Consider the following 17,270-nt stretch of genomic DNA (forward strand, 5'->3'; position numbering starts at 1 on the left):
TTAGATTTTATTATGCGACTTTCTCGGCTTTATTGATTTATATATCCATGCCAAATTTTAGCTTTCTAGCACTAACGACCACGGAGCAAAGCCTAATAAAAGACACAAATACGTAAGATAAGTAATAACTTTTATGATGCAATCTTGTGATGGATGAAACCTTATCTTGAATCGTAAAACAGACAAGTATTTAGTTCAATAATTAAAACAACATCCTCTTGTACTCCATACCTATATAATTACCTATTTAAATATATTTTAATACACTCCTACGTTTAACAGTAAAAATCGAATCAGCGTATTAAATCAATTGCGCATTTAATTACCAAAAGCCGTTATTGCACGCTCAGATGATTTTTTAACCCCCGGTGCAAATGTCGGGTCAAGTGAGCATAAATACCCCACAGGTGGGGTCGGGGTGGGGGTGGCCAACCCCCTGATAATTTGTAACAAACACTTCAGTGCTTTGTTGACATCAGACAGTCCGGTTGACCTCTGATGGTCTCTTGTATCATCCTTGTGAATCACGCGACAACTATCTTCATTCTTGAAAATTTTATTTAACAAGGTACGTTTAATTTATTCCTTTTCAAAAAAGATATTTACTTTAACTGTAGCAATTTATTTGCAGTGATTTATGTTATAATTTCATTACTTGTCATTGAGTCACAATTAATAGGTTTAAGTAATTATATCCCTTACTTCAAATCGGCATTTAAAGAAATTAATCGCTACCTATAACAAAGGTCATCGGTGTCACTCAAATAACAATCTCCCGTTTAATCATAATTAAAAAGAATTAATCAGAATGATAATTATTTATCCAATCCTTACAGAGCTCAAACAAAAGTGATAAATCCTTTAAACTGTCTTTACGTGTACTAAATCTTCCTTGCAATCTCAAGCACCGCAAGAGGTAAAACATGCATAGCGACATTTTAAGTGCCCGAGTTCTAAGTGTTCTGACAATCGCGATTTCGATGGATAAAAAAACGATGATATCACCTTATTTGGCTGAGGTATGGACTCGTTAGACAATGCTCGAGGCGTGGCTGCGCTCGTCGTGAGGCGAATTAATTCAGCATGTGTCAATGTGAAATACTTACTTCCGACAAGCTTCGTGATGCTGGGGGTGCTAAATTTCGAATTGCGATGTGATGACAATGTTTGCATTGATTATATGCTGTTTTGTTTATGGTGGCTATAGGCATGGAATAATACATACATCGCTATGGCTGTTGTTGAGTACGCGCGTCTCTCCGTTATTCAATATCTACTTTCAAACTTGAAAATTGTAATAAGTAATGCTTGTAATTTATTTTGCAAATTCGACAGTAGATACACATAATGTATTGTTTCAGATACGGTAAAAGCAGAATATTTATATACGCAGAATATCAGTCACAGCGTTTCTTTTTTTCAAATTTTAAATATATCGAACGCGTAGAATAGCTTCTTAATACCTATCTCAAGCTGTATATATTTATTTAATAATATTTCTTGTAATTTATGAAGATGCGGTGAAGTGAAAAGTGCACAAATAAACACAGCATCCTCACCGCTAACTCATCTTTATAGCAGTTGTAAAACAAACAACCGGCTACAATTATTACAATAACAGGGTACGGCTAACCTTTCTAGTCGGAACACTCTATAAATAACAAATTAATTCGTGTCAATATGCACATCGGCCCATCGACAAAGACTTATGCGTCCTGTTACGAAAGTTTCCACTTTAATTGCTGCCTTTCTATTGATTTACATGCTGGATCATGACCATACAGTTTGCCTATCCACTTTCAGTAGCCTGGTTTTTCTTAAGGCAACTTTCATGGCCATTTTGGCGTTATATATATCGATTTTCAAATAGAGCCGTGTGCCTTTTTCGATTAATTGTGGTATGTTTGGTTTCAGGTCGACAAACGTCCAGCGTAAATTCGCCAGGCGTGTCTTTGCCACTAAACGAAGACGAAGAGCGAGAGGACACCGAACCGCGTTGTTCCTTCTGTGACGCACCGTTCCCTAACATTGACGCGTAAGTATTTATTCTTACTTGGTTAATAGACCTAGATATCATAAATATATAATGATGGTAGCAATTATTTGAAGAAGTGGAATGTTTAGATTGTATTGAGAAATGTGCCCTATACATTTCTCAATACAATCTAAATATATAATAATAAGCAAAAATTAATTAGTCACTTAGGTACTTAGTAGATACTTTCAAACAAACAGAAAAATAACTTTACGCTTAGTAAATTTATAAAATGGACAACAAGATCATCCGGACTAATGAACAATTTTTCAATCACATCGTAATTGGCTAGCCGCTTATTTATTAGAGCAATAAACTCGGCAGCTTTATATCGTTAGAAAAACAATTTCTACACCGTTTAAAAAGTAGAGTTTCCGTTTGAAACCCCAATGCCAGGAGTCGATCTATTGCAAACGTCTTCAGAACCATTAACCTCTTGCTATAAATATTCGGTCGTCTAAGGTCCGCTAACGATTTATTTAGCGCTAGAGATGTTCCCGTTCGATAAGGCGGGCGTCGATGATTTGTTTCGAGCAGCGGGAGCACGCGACGCCGCTCACATCTGCTATGGTGTTACCGAGCTATATTATTTTGTCACCTATCGTCCAAAATAACTTAAAACTTTGTGTTGAGTAGTACTGTACTTAAGGTTGAGTTTTTTATTCTACTTGCCATAAAACCGCCACTCAAATAGCAAACTTATTAACTGTATTAACTTAGTAGACTGTAATTGTTCGAGGTTGTGAAAATATGAACAAGTAGATTCCAATTACTAGATTAAGGCGCGATTTCATAAGAAAAGTAATTAATTAAAATATAACAATGCCTAAACTCGATTGGTTTCATCAAACGCAATAAAATGATAAGGGTATATACTAAATGTCACAAACTAAATGCTTTAAGACGATAAAATCAAATCGACAATAAACTAAGCATCTCATCACGAATAGAAAATTTATCATGAATTTATTATCTGTATGACAAGCGTCGGTAGCCCATAATGGCGTGTGTCATCATTTTCTATTGGAGCGGCGTCGAGCTCATCAATAATGCAGGAGAGATTATCGACATGCACCGTTTTAACGTATCCTCGCTTATCGCGCCATCACTATTGTTTTTAACGATTCCAACAATTCTAGGACATCGGGAGATCGATTATTTTTCTATCATGCCCTCGTTTTAATTATACCTTAGTACACTTATACTACCACCACCACTACCACTTGTACTATACCATACCATTACTACCATTATTATTAGTACTATACCATTTATATAGTGTCCCGTAGATAGCTCATCACAGTGACTAGCAGGTAGATAAGTCCAAGAGGCACCAAATCGTTTTGTTGCTCCACTAAACATAAATAATATTCGAATGTTCTTTTTTTTTCAAACCTTTTGCGGCATTTTTTGTATCTGCATTAATTATTCATCAACACATCTAACGGCCCGATTCGAACTTTAAGATACGTATAAATACGATATGGATTGGACATATCTAATCCATGTCGTAACTCTAGCAAATGTTTGACGTATCTTAAAATTCGAATCGGGCCCTCACTTAATGTTAAAAAAGTCAATTATCTCATGAAAAACTGAAACCGACCATAACTCAAATACCGTGCAACTTGTACTGGGGTCATGTTAAGCTGGTTCGATGCCTCTCGGCTTGGTAAACCTCCTGTGTCTTTTTGACATGCCATTTATGGGACACTCTGTATTTACAAGGCAAATTCGACTGCTATTGACAAAAATGTCTGACACTGGTACTTACTATATGGCCACTTCTATGAAAAGCAACAAAACAAAGCCAAAATTTAAATTATGTTTATAGTTATGAAGACAAACTGCCGGTTTTACGATGTGAAAAAACGATGTGGAATTGTGCGTCTGGCCGCTTCTCCGCCTAACATTATTCGATTACCTTTATTACTGTAGCTTAACCTGATTTGACACGCTAATGCTAATATCGGTGCTATCTTAGTTAATGTTCTGGTCATAATGCATCAGTAGGCGTAAAATTATAATGTCACGTATGTCCCTAATACTCATTGGAACGTGATACATCGCCTTGCGCCATCCCATTGTTATCTCTTATCGGATCTCTCTTCCACTCTTGCTTTCATCACGACCGTCACAATTGGAATCATCAGACCTGTCACACCTTGAATCGATATCTGATCTATGGTAGCGCTTGCGCAGTAGAACCGAAATTACGTATTATGCGGCTCTGATTGGCTCTCTTTTGTGCAATGATTGGACTATCGGAAAGGGAATGTATTTGATGATACTTCGAAAGTGCTAGCGGGATACCGATTTAAAAACCAAAATAAACTAATGCGTAAAGAATAATTAAATATTACTTAAGAATTCTCGCATTTCGACTCATACACTCCAGTGGATTCCTGTATTGCATAGAAAAAATAGAAACACATTGGTAATATTGGTGTTATCTCGTAAGCCATCGGGGACTGAGCCAAGGAATTTCTCAATCGATTGTTAGCGCTTTGGATCTACAATCGATTATTAAAATGTAAGCACGATCGTCGGAACATCATTAGTCCACTGCGCCGCTAAAATGTTCCTAACTAAATGTTACGCTTGAACATGTATCATGCGTTTCAACAGTAAACTGAAACAGTGAATTTCATTCAAAATTTATTCTTACACAGTAAATTTACACACATGTTTTGCGTTGCTTAAATTTATTATTAATGATCACTTCCACATGCACAAATCTTAATCATAAGCCCTAAAGTTTTTGTTTCAGTTAAACAGGTCCGTAAATGCAACATTGACTTAAAATGCATACACAAAAATATAAAACTATTTATCTTAGGTAAATAACTTAGACTTCGGCGTTGATTAATGGTTTTAGGCTCTGAAATGCCTAATAGTCGCTTAATTAAAGACCTTGAAAGACCAAGCAAATTGTGCATCAAGCGGCCAGTTTAAAAACCCTTTCTGTTCTGCATGCAAAATTAATCAACATTTGCGTCGTGGCTAGTTTTCTAACAGCAGCATTTTATAGTCTCTTCAGGTATCAGTGGCTCGTGTGGGTGGAGCTTAATGGATCGGCTCTGAATGAAAGTTGTTCACTGGATGTTATCAATTCGTGAACATGTAGATTGCCCCTATGATCACAACATCGGCGTCCTACGGTCTGTTTGAACCTAATTTGCATTTTGTTTTATAACCTTACATGGATACTACATCTTTTTAACCCCCAACTCAAAAAACAGGGGTGTTATATGTTCGATGCCAATGTCTGTCTGTGTTTCTGTCTCTGGCATCGAAGCTCTCGAACGGATAAACCGATTTCGATGCGTTTTTAGGGTTCCGTAGCCAAATGGCAAAAAACGGAACCCTTATAGATTCGTCATGTCCGTCTGTCTGTCCGATTCTGTCACAGCCACTTTTTTCCGAAACTATAAGAGCTGTACTGTTCAAACTTGGTAAGTAGATGTATTCTATGAACCGCATTAGGATGTTTACACAAAAATAGAAAAAAAACAATAAATTTTGGGGGTTCCCCATACTTAGAACTGAAACTCAAAAAATCTTTTTCATCAAACCCATACGTGTGGGGTATCTATGGATAGGTCTTCAAAAATGATATTGAGGTTTCTAATATCATTTTTTTCTAAAATGAATAGTTTGCGCGAGAGACACTTCCAAAGTGGTAAAATGTGTGTCCCCCCCCCCCGTAACTTCTAAAATAACAGAATGAAAAATCTAAAAAAAATATATGATATACATTGCCATGTAAACTTCCACCGAAAATTGGTTTGAACGAGATCTAGTAAGTAGTTTTTTTTTAATACGTCATGAAATTAAAAAAATTTTTTTTTTTCATCATACCCATACGTGTGGGGTATCTATGGATAGGTCTTCAAAAATGATATTAATGTTTCTAATATCATTTTTTTCTAAACTGAATAGTTTGCGCGAGAGAACCTTCCAAAGTGAAAAAAAGTGTGTCCCCCCCCCTGTAACTTCTAAAATAACAAAATGAAAAATCTAAAAAAAATATATGATATACATTACCATGCAAACTTCCACCGAAAATTGTTTTGAACGAGATCTAGTGAGTAGTTTTTTTTTAATACGTCATGAAATTAAAAAAAAATTTTTTTTTTCATCATACCCATACGTGTGGGGTATCTATGGATAGGTCTTCAAAAATGATATTAATGTTTCTAATATCATTTTTTTCTAAACTGAATAGTTTGCGCGAGAGAACCTTCCAAAGTGGTAAAATGTGTCCAAAGTGGTAAAATGTTGAACAAGATCTAGTAAGAAGATTTTTTTTAATACGTCTTAAATTGTACGGAACCCTTCATGCGCGAGTCCGACTCGCACTTGGCCGCTTTTTTTTTACATGAAAGTGAGATTCCTTGCGGTGGATCTTAGCTATGGGCTTGTGCACAAATCACGCGAGGTTCGATAGGGGGGAAGGGCGGTCACGAAAAAATCACGAGAGATCACGTTGGTTGGGGGGTATAAGAAAATCTCACGTGTATTTTTATATGGTGAACGAAACTAAGAAAAAAAATGTACCACATACTTTTTCTCGGTTTTGTTAAACATAAGTCTTCATTTGGCACTTCAAAATAGCGAGTCTAAACAAGATTTACTCTATACAATACTATTTATCTTAAAATCAGGTCGAACGAAAAAAAAAATACACGTGACTTTATGTGAGGGTGTTAGGGAGGGACAAAAAGTAGCAAAAAAAAACCTCGCGTGATTTGTGCACAAGCCCTTTGATATATCGATCCAGCAGTTTGAAGTTTATGAGCTCTTTTTCAAAATTATTATGATATGATTTTTTGCCATAATGCGTAGGGGTTATTTTTAAATTTTAATTAAATAGTTATTACCTTTGTGTGGGTAAGCTAAACTATCATATCATATATAGTTTAGATTCGTTTATTGACTATTTGTCAGAAATCCGATCGTATTTTGTGTCACACAATAAGTGTACCAAGTGTTGTAAGGAACGAAACAAACAAAATTGTTTTGATTTTGATACATACCATTCATCTCATACATAATATTCATCTTGCTGTGTCCAATAATTACGTTTCACTCTCTACCTACAGAGCAATCATTGTTAAAAACTTAATAAGCTTTTTGTCATCGAGGCTCTACAGGGTACTCACTAATAGATCAATTGTTGCATTCCACTCTTTAAACGTGCCGAAAAAAACGGAACACTTTCAATTGTAACTGCCCACAATTACGTAATATGCTATTAAGAGGAACACAATCGATCTCTGTTAGAACCGTTTACTTAGATGTAGCAGTGCGTTTGTAATGATAATAAAAAAATACGCCGCCGAAGATCGCCTGCGTAGATAGGTGAATGTTGCAAGTGGAGCCTGGGGCGGTGCGTTGTGCTGGCGCTGGCTCGTGCGGCACTTACAAGGCTAAAACGGCTTCTATTGCAGCTGGCTACTATCTTGAAGATACTTTAGCGGAAATAGTAGGGTATGAGATGCAATTCAATACGGCTTAAAGCTTTTACTCGTTCTAATTTTATATTAATATTAGCAGGGCAGATATTGCTAGAACTACGCAATCACGTTACATTACTGACGGCAGATTTTATTCCTGAGATTAATTAAAAGATACGACGCTCTGGCGGTCCGACTGTCCGCGAGAGTGAAAATGCATCATGTCATCGTGACAACTACGATCATACACAATAGGACAACATACCATTCCACTCCAATAAAGAAACTTATGTAAATTTTTGAACAAACGCGGCGATGTAATCACCGCTAGCCTCCGAGCTCGTAACTCAGATAGCGCAGCAGGTGCTATGTTAGAAATAGCCGGAGGCAGTGAGGGTTGCGTGTGGTGGACCAGTTACTGCCAAGGAGACTCGCTTTGACTATTTTTGTAATATTATATACGGTTTTCATGAAATGACAGTCAATCATGACAGCAATAACAGGATTTTCTTGACCCTCGGTTTACTATGTCGGAAACTCGTTAGCTACGCAGAAAATTTATGGAGGCGAGGACTTAAACGTTTAGCTCTCGGTTGGAAAATAATCGTTTGGTTTTGTTCACTGTGCCCTACAGAGTAATGATTCATTATCTTTGTTTATGGCACGTTCAGAATAAGTTTACAGTCAGCATAATATCTATACCTAGTAATTTTAATGTCATGTTCTGCAAAGTAGGTTCTAAAAGAGGCACACTGTGAGACAATATTGCAGATGTTTTATATATCATAAAGCGTGGTATACAATCGGCATTGTAGCAAAAATTAATTGGAACATTCACCAAGTTGGACAAAAACAAGATTGAATTATGTTCATGTGGTTCTATTTGTTCTAAGCTGTCTCCGCGTAGGCGATCCCGATGCTTACAGATGTTATCGCTTCGTCTTTTCCTGTGCTTACGAGTATATTGGTCCACTAGAAGGCAGTTTTACTTAATCTAGTTCGTTAGCGTAATCTTTTCACTTTCTAATAGAGACGTTGTATGTAAGTACCAGCAGGATCAATCCATATTGAACTTAGAGTTCGGATGCAATATCACTAAGTACCTGTTGCATATATTGGAAGGGTTAGTTTTCTATGTTCGCAGTTTAATTTAATACTAATTTCAAACTTAATTAAGACTAGCATAAAGCTGAACCATTTTTAGAAAAATATATTTACTATTTATGACTTAATTTGTATCCAAGTTTATTTAAACTCGCGTTTGTTTCAAACAGTGGTTGAACTGGACGGGCAAAATACTTTTATGGTTACATCACTATTATGAATTAATAATTTAATAAACTTAATAATTATTCTTTACACATTAAATTGCGTATTAAATTTCTTATACCAAAGTATGTCCTTCGTTTCAGTCTCGACCGTCACCTGATCCAGTCGCACGCGCAGCCGGCGGCGGCGTTCCACTGCGAGCTGTGTAACCGCGCGTACAGCTCCCGCCCGCTGCTGCTGCGGCACCGCGCACTCGCGCACACCGACATCAGGAAATACCCCTGCGAGAACTGCCCTAAGGTACGCATACCACTTGAATTAACAAAATTCTGTTCGTCACCTGTTCACGGTGGCTGCTGGTTTAGATGAAATTTGGCATAGAGATAGTTTGAATCCTCGGGAAGGACATATAATAGTTTTATCACGGATATCATGATTATTTACAGAACAAAGAAGCAAGTATTAAAGAAGTGCTTTTACTTAAAATGTGGCCTGTAATTTGGCGCCTGATCAATAAGTCATAATTTTTCACTACCTATGTAAATGGGCCCATCAGGCATTCTTATAATGCTTATATCAGGATATAACCCTTCGAGTACCACTATACACGCATAAGACTTGACATGATCGCAGCACACCTTCAATAAATTTCAAATCATAATTTTAGACGTTAAAAAGTATGTCAAATTTAGGATTAGACTACCTATAAGTAGGGTTGAACTCACCCGTACTTTGTTTGATAGTAGATTAAGCAAGGCTACTAAGTGACTAACTACTTCACTAAAGGCATCAAAACTCATAACCATTATTAGCAATACACACAACAAATAACAAAATTCACTCAGACGATGATGATGCTTGTTTAAAGAAAGTTAAGATATCTGAAAAAGGAAGATATCATGCTTTTTCAAATATGTTTAGTAATGAATTTACATGAAATGACTTAAGGTTTCGGTAGGGATGATTATAAATATTTTATTTACATTCGTGGAACAACATGCGCACTGAAGATAATAAATTTAGAGTTGTCCTTAATTTTCACGCTGTCGTTCCACCACAATTTCTAATCGATATAATTCATTCTACATTTGGAGATAGTGCAATTATTCATGTTGACACTCAGAAGCATAAATTTAATATTTTCCTATCAGTTTCTAATAAATAAGGTAAAATAAATTCCATTAGTGTCATATGTAGAATTGCACTACGACCATTGAAGGTTATCGAGTATGAAATTTCACCCGATCCGAAACCTGATGTTATTTCAGGTATTTACCGATCCTTCCAACCTCCAGCGCCACATCCGCGCGCAGCACGTCGGCGCGCGCAGCCACGCGTGCCCGGAGTGCGGCAAGACCTTCGCCACCTCCTCCGGCCTCAAGCAGCACACGCACATACACTCCAGTGTCAAGCCCTTCCAGTGCAAGGTTTGCTTTAAGGTGAGTCTCCACTTTGTTACTCGAATCATTATTCCAGAAACTCCTTGCCTCGCACAGCTAAACTGTGGAATGAATTGTCACCTGCGGTACGACCTTGAAACCTTCAAGATAAGAGCGTTCTCCAATTTTAAAGGCCGGCAATGCACTTACACGTCTTACAACCACTCTGATGTTGCGGGTGTCTAATAGTTACCGACAGCCAAAAATACGCAAATGGGATAATTCCAGTTGACAGGTGAACGCGGCTCTGAGTATTATTAATGTACTGTAGCTGTACAGGTATCCAATCGTATTAATATTATTGCACATTTTTCTGTTCTTACGGTAGCATCCCGAAACAAAGAATGAGAGTATTTAATCAATCGGGTTGCCTGACAAGCCTATAAATTTATGTCCTTCCATTCTAAACGGATGATTTATCTGGACTATTATGAAGATAAAAAAATTAATAACTTACATAAAAATTTAGACTTTTGAAATACCTGGATCATTGTAATTTTATCATTCACAATATTAACATTTTTTATTGAGACTTAGAAAAATTGACTATACCATGAAAGGGTCGAAATTTTTTGGACAAAACAAATGAAACTGTTTTCCTCTTGGGTAATGAAATATGCAATAAATCTAGGTAATTAAAATATAAAACTTTAACATTATAATTATATATGTAATTTATTCCTAACGATTATTTGTTTTTTTTTTTCAGTCATACACACAGTTTTCCAACTTGTGCAGACACAAACGAATGCACGTCGCCTGCAGGGCCCTAGTCGAGTGCGGGAAATGTGGCAACTCCTTCAACTCTTACGCTTCTCTTACTAAACACAAGAGATTCTGTGACACTGCCAGCGCCGCCAACGTTGGAATGAGAGGACAAATGCCGCAAGGACTGCCCCAAATGCCATCCCTCCCCAATATCGGAATGAATACGCCTGGCAATCCTAATCCATTCCCTATGTACAGGGGACCGCCTTTACCGCTTCCATATAATACTTTTGCCCAGTATCCTGGGCTATTTTCGGCGGCCGCTGCCGCTGCATGCCCTCCAGAGTTCTTAAGCCCACTGCTCTTCAATGTTCAAGGCGCAAGACTTGCTATGGAACATGACTTTGCTCTAACAAACGCTAGTTTATTGTCTAAGCATCAGGAAGGTCGAAGCATGTCTGTTAAAAGCGTGGATAGCTCAAATTCACTTGATGATATAATAAAGAAGAATAAGGATTTGGATTATGAATCCATTAAGCGCGAAAGCGATGCAGGTGATCGAACCTCACCAAATAAAGCGCATGGATTAACTGTAAAACAATCGCCACCTTCAGTCGAAGAAGTGCCAACTCAGCAACGACCATCATCTGTATTGAGCATGTCAACGCCTATGAATCCATTCAATTTTGCAAGAGATGACGTGAAACATAGGAAATCACCATTCAATTTTTCACTGAAGCTCAATAATAACACCATTCAAGGAAACAAGTCTCGCTCTCCTTATCCAACAGACTTGTCTAAAAATGATGCAAATGATGATGATGAAAAGAATTCAGAATACTCTGATTCGGCAGTAGAAGTGAAGAAGGACGACGGCGACCAGCCTCTGGATTTATCAGTTACCCGGAAGCAAAGCGACAAAGACTCCGAAGCCGATATGGATGATCGTTCCTTTCGTAACTCATCTGTCAAATCATATTCTCCTCCCGAAAGTCCAATGGAGCGCGATAGCAAAACTCCCGAAAACGACACTGCAGATATCGATGTGGAGGGAGTAGAGCCCAAACGCGAAGATACGCCTCCGCAGCTGGTATCGCCGCCACTAGCATTTCCGATGCCCGTGCACCCTCAGCACAACAATAGCCTCATCGACGCCATGTATCGCCCCAGATTTCCGTCCTTCCATTCAGCATCCGACTCTATTTTGAACTCGTCACCCTACGTTCCGACCCCGTTTAATTTTTTATCCCCACTCCTTGGTACGGACGGCCCCGATAGGCAACCAAGCGCGTATGCAAAATTTCGCGAACTCAGCGCTGGGTCAGGGAAGCTTCGCGATCGCTACGCTTGCAAGTTTTGCGGGAAGGTATTTCCACGCAGCGCGAATCTGACGCGCCACCTTCGTACCCACACTGGGGAGCAGCCATACAAATGTAAGTACTGCGAACGTTCTTTCTCGATTTCATCTAACCTACAGCGACATGTGAGGAACATACACAACAAAGAGAGACCGTTCAGATGTCCACTGTGCGATAGGTGTTTCGGACAGCAAACGAATTTGGACCGGCACCTGAAGAAACATGAAGCCGAGGGTGGAGACTCCCCGAGCTCTGCAGATACGGAGCGCGAGGATGCGTACTTCGATGACATCCGATCGTTCATGGGCAAGGTGACATGCTCGCCGGGAGCACGCTCGCCGCCTGCTTCCTCCCCTCACGCGCCGCACGCACCACACCGCCCTTCCGTGCTTGCCATTTCCACATAGCCACCGGCATACCCGCTACCGCCTCCGCCGCCGCTGTGGCCGCAGCCGTTCGAATAGCCTCGAGAACTTTTTTAATGGCGCCTGTTCGAGTCGAGCTCACAGGCGAGGCTCGAGACGAGCGGGTGTTCGAGTACGTAGCTATTGACGTCTCTCTACACACTACTGAAAACGACAAAAACTGTATTATCAATTCATTTTTAAGGCAATTTTCGTAACTGATGCCTGGACTTTAGCCACATGTAACTTTTTATAAGCTACCTATAATTCTGAAGTCGTTTCAAAGAATAGTTCGTTTGTATTCGTAAAAGAAGAATTTTTATCTGTTTTGTTATTCAAAGCTACACTGTGCATGACAAGATGTTAAATTAAATTACTTCATTCGCGTCAACTTACTAGAAGAGTTATATAGTTCAAGTAGTTAGTAAAATACTTATTATCATGACAACATACTTACTATATGTATAGTCAGTGACAGCGTTCGAGTTCTTCTCTTTATGCTAGAGTTAAATAATTTTACGCGCTAAAATAATTGTTCCTAGTTTAATATTGTGATTTAAGATTGAATTAAATAGTGTAGGTATTTTATGAACTGTATATATTTTTCCACAACCGATTTATAGATTAAGTATATGCATATTAATATGAACGTAGTTTGTTGATAATGTGTAAAGTATAAGGTAATGTGTAAAAAATATATATAACTTTATTTGATGTATTTGTTTGCACGTCGCTCATAAGTAAAAATTTAATTACTTGTTTAGTGATATCATTTTGTAATTACTAAAGAGGATAAAATTATTCGGTCAGAGTCACATCGTATTTCTCGTTTAGTCAAGAATCTACCAAAGCATTTGTAATTATAGACAAAATTGTTTAGTAATCGGTTTATAGAAAGGGATATATATAACTTAATATAAAAATTGGCACTATAAAATGATGCATAGATTATTGTTATATTATTAAGTAGATACGTGAATTGCAGATCCCTTAAAATATTTTGTTAAATTGTTATTTACACCGTTATTGTATATAAAATTGAAGGTTGAAGGCAGATCACACGGTAGACCGAGAACAGTCCAGATATTACGCGCTTGTAATTATTTCCCTGCAAAATGTAGACTTGTAGAACTTGTAAAATAAACTTGTTAGCTTTTAAATCAGACACTACTATTTAATTAAGAGTCATTCATGTTATTCACAAATGAACTTCACTCGCAGTGTATTTATTTTGTACGTGTTATCATAATGATACTATTTTTGAATCTGATGATGATTTATTTTCTCCACAATATAAGTTCTTCTTGAACCGTGGGTCCGTATCTAGCAATATGTACGACTATGAATTGTATTCTAGTGTCAGTTCAGAGGCTGGTTCAAGTAAATATACTGTGAGGTACTATCACATCTACTGTTTTTGTAGATAGATATAAAATGTAAAATTGTTTAGGTACACAGTAAATTAGAGTTTTAGATGCTTAGCGCATCTTAAAATGCAATTATCACTTGCATTTCCAAAAGCAATGAAATACTTATAAAGTAGATAGTTGTTTGTATTCAATAGTACTTTTTTGTACTATAATCAATCATATCACTTCGATGCACTAGTTATATTTTAAGGTTTTAGCGTCACAAACAATACCTAATTAATATCTATCTTCTAAGACACTTGTACCTAAATTATTTAATTTCAAGTTCGTTTACACGCAGAACGTGATTATTGTATCTCATTGAAAAATAAAACAGTACAACGTAGAGACGCCTTTGAATTATTATTATTATTTTTAATAAACCTGACGTGAACCATTGCTAGGCAAAGGATTCCTTCTGTCCAGAGATTCGTCTCTGACGAGTGCATACTCCAGCCACTGTTGTTCCTCTTTTATCCCCGTACAAAAACGCCAAGATTAATATTTTGGATTTCAAATTGACTTTGTTAGGTATTGGAAGATGCTTGTATAATGTATAGGCCTATATCACAGCACAGGTCAATGTGGCAATGCAATAAAGACACGTTTGGTAATTATCAATATGTGGAGCATAAATCGAGCGTAAATGTAGGTACTTACTTCGTAATTACATTTTTTATGAAACTTAAGTAACAATTCCAAGAAAGCACAGTCCCTGAACTTAATCTACCAGCTTGATCGATTTCTCCTAACCTGTCAAAAACTGGTGCAAAAGGGTCAGAATATTGACATTTAGCTGATGATCTTAATCGGTTATATAAGGCCGGCGTTATCAGTGAAAGCAAGGACGCGGCAAGGGCGTCGATAAGGCAATTACATCTCATTATCGAGCGGCCGGCGCGCGCGCCGGTATCCTACTGCCTCGTTCCAATCGTTTATCGAGCAAAATGGAGGCAAACTAGGAATTAAGGCACGATTCGTTCTTTGATAGACCTTATGGACCAAGAGTCTACAATTAGACTGGTAAGAGTAAACGTTCGGTTCACGTGCTTTTGATAGGCAATGGTAACCCATAGCCTATAATGGCGGGTTAAGTGGGCGATCGAGCGAGACACGCCTCATTGTCTAGGACAAAGAACTAGGTTCGATATTCCTCCTAATTAAATTGGCACTTGGATAATGCTACAGAACAGTTTATCTTGATACTGTAGCACGCTTTGTTTTAGAATTACGTGTCTTAATTCGAATTTTATTGGGTTCAGCTGAAATACGAACGAGTTTTGCACGTACATAATTTCTGAACTCTGATGGCATGAAATTGACAACACATTTATAATATGGAAGGTAGAGGTAAGGAAGCAATCTCCATAGGCAGAACTGATGCAAAAGTGTCCAGTTGTGAGCTATAAATAATAGTTCCAAATCTCTCCAGAGTAGCGCTAGAGTAGCTAAGAACCGTTATTGACGGAGTGAAGTACGCTGTCTATGATTTGATTTTTTTACAAGTATTCTAGGTATTGTAGCGCCACCTATTTAAGGTTTTTTGATGACACTTTTTGGTATATGGAAATTCCATTCCTTATCTCCACCTTCCATAATTTATAGATTTTAAAATTTAGACATGAAGATAAAATATTCACAAGCCGCCGTAAGATTTGGCATTCGAGTTAGGTATCAGTGTAAAGAGACAGGAACTAATAGGTTAAAGGCTCCAGTGCTCAGCCAGGCACCAGTGGTCAGTCTTTCTTGCCTATTTTTGACTGTGATTAGCAAAGTTTTTGTTATATTCTAGTCTAGTGTATATGTGTAGTGTATAGTGTAGTTAAAATAATTTGAACTGTTCCACATAAATAATACTTAATCTGTCTGGAAAAAGTAAAAAAAAATATATGAATCCATATTAAAGTAACCTTTTTAAGGCAGCTGACTATTGAGAACTACTTTTTTGTACAAAATCTATTGTCAGCATCTCCAGGCTGACGACTTCTGGGTTCGAGGCAGTCATTTCAAAAAGGTCGTAAACCCAAAAGTCAGGCAAAAAAGTGATTTGTCTATGATTAGAGGGGTACCTACGTAATCTTGACATGCATTGTTAATACAACCACTACGAGTACACGTTAGATTAATACCTAGAGTTACCTACAATTTTTTGGATATTTTATTAACTTTCCTTCGAATACTATAAAACTTAAAGTTTTTGACGATATATCAATATCGAACAAATTGGGAGCTTGATATCTACATATTGGATATTTAGGAGGGCGCTATATGTATAAAGTACAAGAGCGACATAAAATTTGTAAGGCACCGGTGATAAACGTTAACTTTATTAAAATTTTATTTTTGGTTTGGATTAAATTAAGAAATATTCGATTTAATAATTTTAGTCATGGACAATACGTATAAAGGTAAGTACTGGTACACATGCAGAATTGAAACGGTCTGAATAAGGTCCTTGCTCCGCGGGAATCTCGCGACACTATCGCGACATAAGTCGGCGCGCTGCCCACTCGCTCAGAAAAGCCGGGCTTACATGTCAATGTTACAATTTATGGTATTTCAAATGTATAACTACATACATATAAAACTCCTGTGAAACTCGAACATATTAAAACTATTTTGAATGTACAGTCACGTCTGAAAATATCGATACGGACAACGTACCAAAAATATGTATACACCACCTTAGTATATGGGCAATAAGGTCGTGTATACATATTTTTGGCGCTTAGTCAGTATCGAGATTTTCAGACGTGACTGTACACGTTGAACGCTCGATCAGTAGAGACGGTGCAGTCGGTGCTCTTAGTCGAAGATCCTCGAATACGGATAGAAACACGTCGAGAGTTCATTCGAATTAATAATACGTAATTAACCCATTCAAAATAGTTTTGATATTGACCTTTTAACCGCTTAGAATTTTATGAAGTTACACGAAGTTTTTTCTTACTCGTGTTTAAAATGCAATTGTAGCTTTTCGGTATAAACTTATAGTGTCACGAAGCTTGCAAATATCTGCGATAAAGTTTAGCGTTCAAAACGCAGCTTACAGTGCGAAGAGTCAGAAGTATCAGTTGTTAAGCAGCCGAGGTGTTCAAAATGAACAACACAACTTTATTATAGGCGACGGTCTGCTTAAAACGTCACCCGCAACGGACAGCGTGCTATGACGTCATGACGCGTTTACGC

At 37.5% G+C, this 17,270-nt stretch overlaps 1 protein-coding gene across 4 annotated transcripts in view; it reads left to right on the top strand.

The window, feature by feature from the left end:
• LOC133526710 (histone-lysine N-methyltransferase PRDM16-like) overlaps nucleotides 1–14,427 on the top strand; it is a 156,420-nt gene extending 141,993 nt beyond the window's left edge. For 3 of the 4 annotated variants that reach the window (XM_061863428.1, XM_061863431.1, XM_061863430.1), the window contains 4 exons: nucleotides 1,915–2,035; nucleotides 8,907–9,063; nucleotides 10,032–10,202; nucleotides 10,912–14,427. In XM_061863428.1, coding sequence (XP_061719412.1) covers nucleotides 1,915–2,035; nucleotides 8,907–9,063; nucleotides 10,032–10,202; nucleotides 10,912–12,675 — 2,213 coding nt within the window. In that variant the 3' untranslated portion in view covers nucleotides 12,676–14,427. The remainder of the gene's footprint in view (nucleotides 1–1,914; nucleotides 2,036–8,906; nucleotides 9,064–10,031; nucleotides 10,203–10,911) is intronic. The other variant, XM_061863429.1, reaches the window with a different exon arrangement.
• Nucleotides 14,428–17,270: the final 2,843 nt, after the last annotated feature.

Source organism: Cydia pomonella, chromosome 16, assembly GCF_033807575.1.
Source record: "Cydia pomonella isolate Wapato2018A chromosome 16, ilCydPomo1, whole genome shotgun sequence".
Classification (NCBI taxonomy): domain Eukaryota; kingdom Metazoa; phylum Arthropoda; class Insecta; order Lepidoptera; family Tortricidae; genus Cydia; species Cydia pomonella.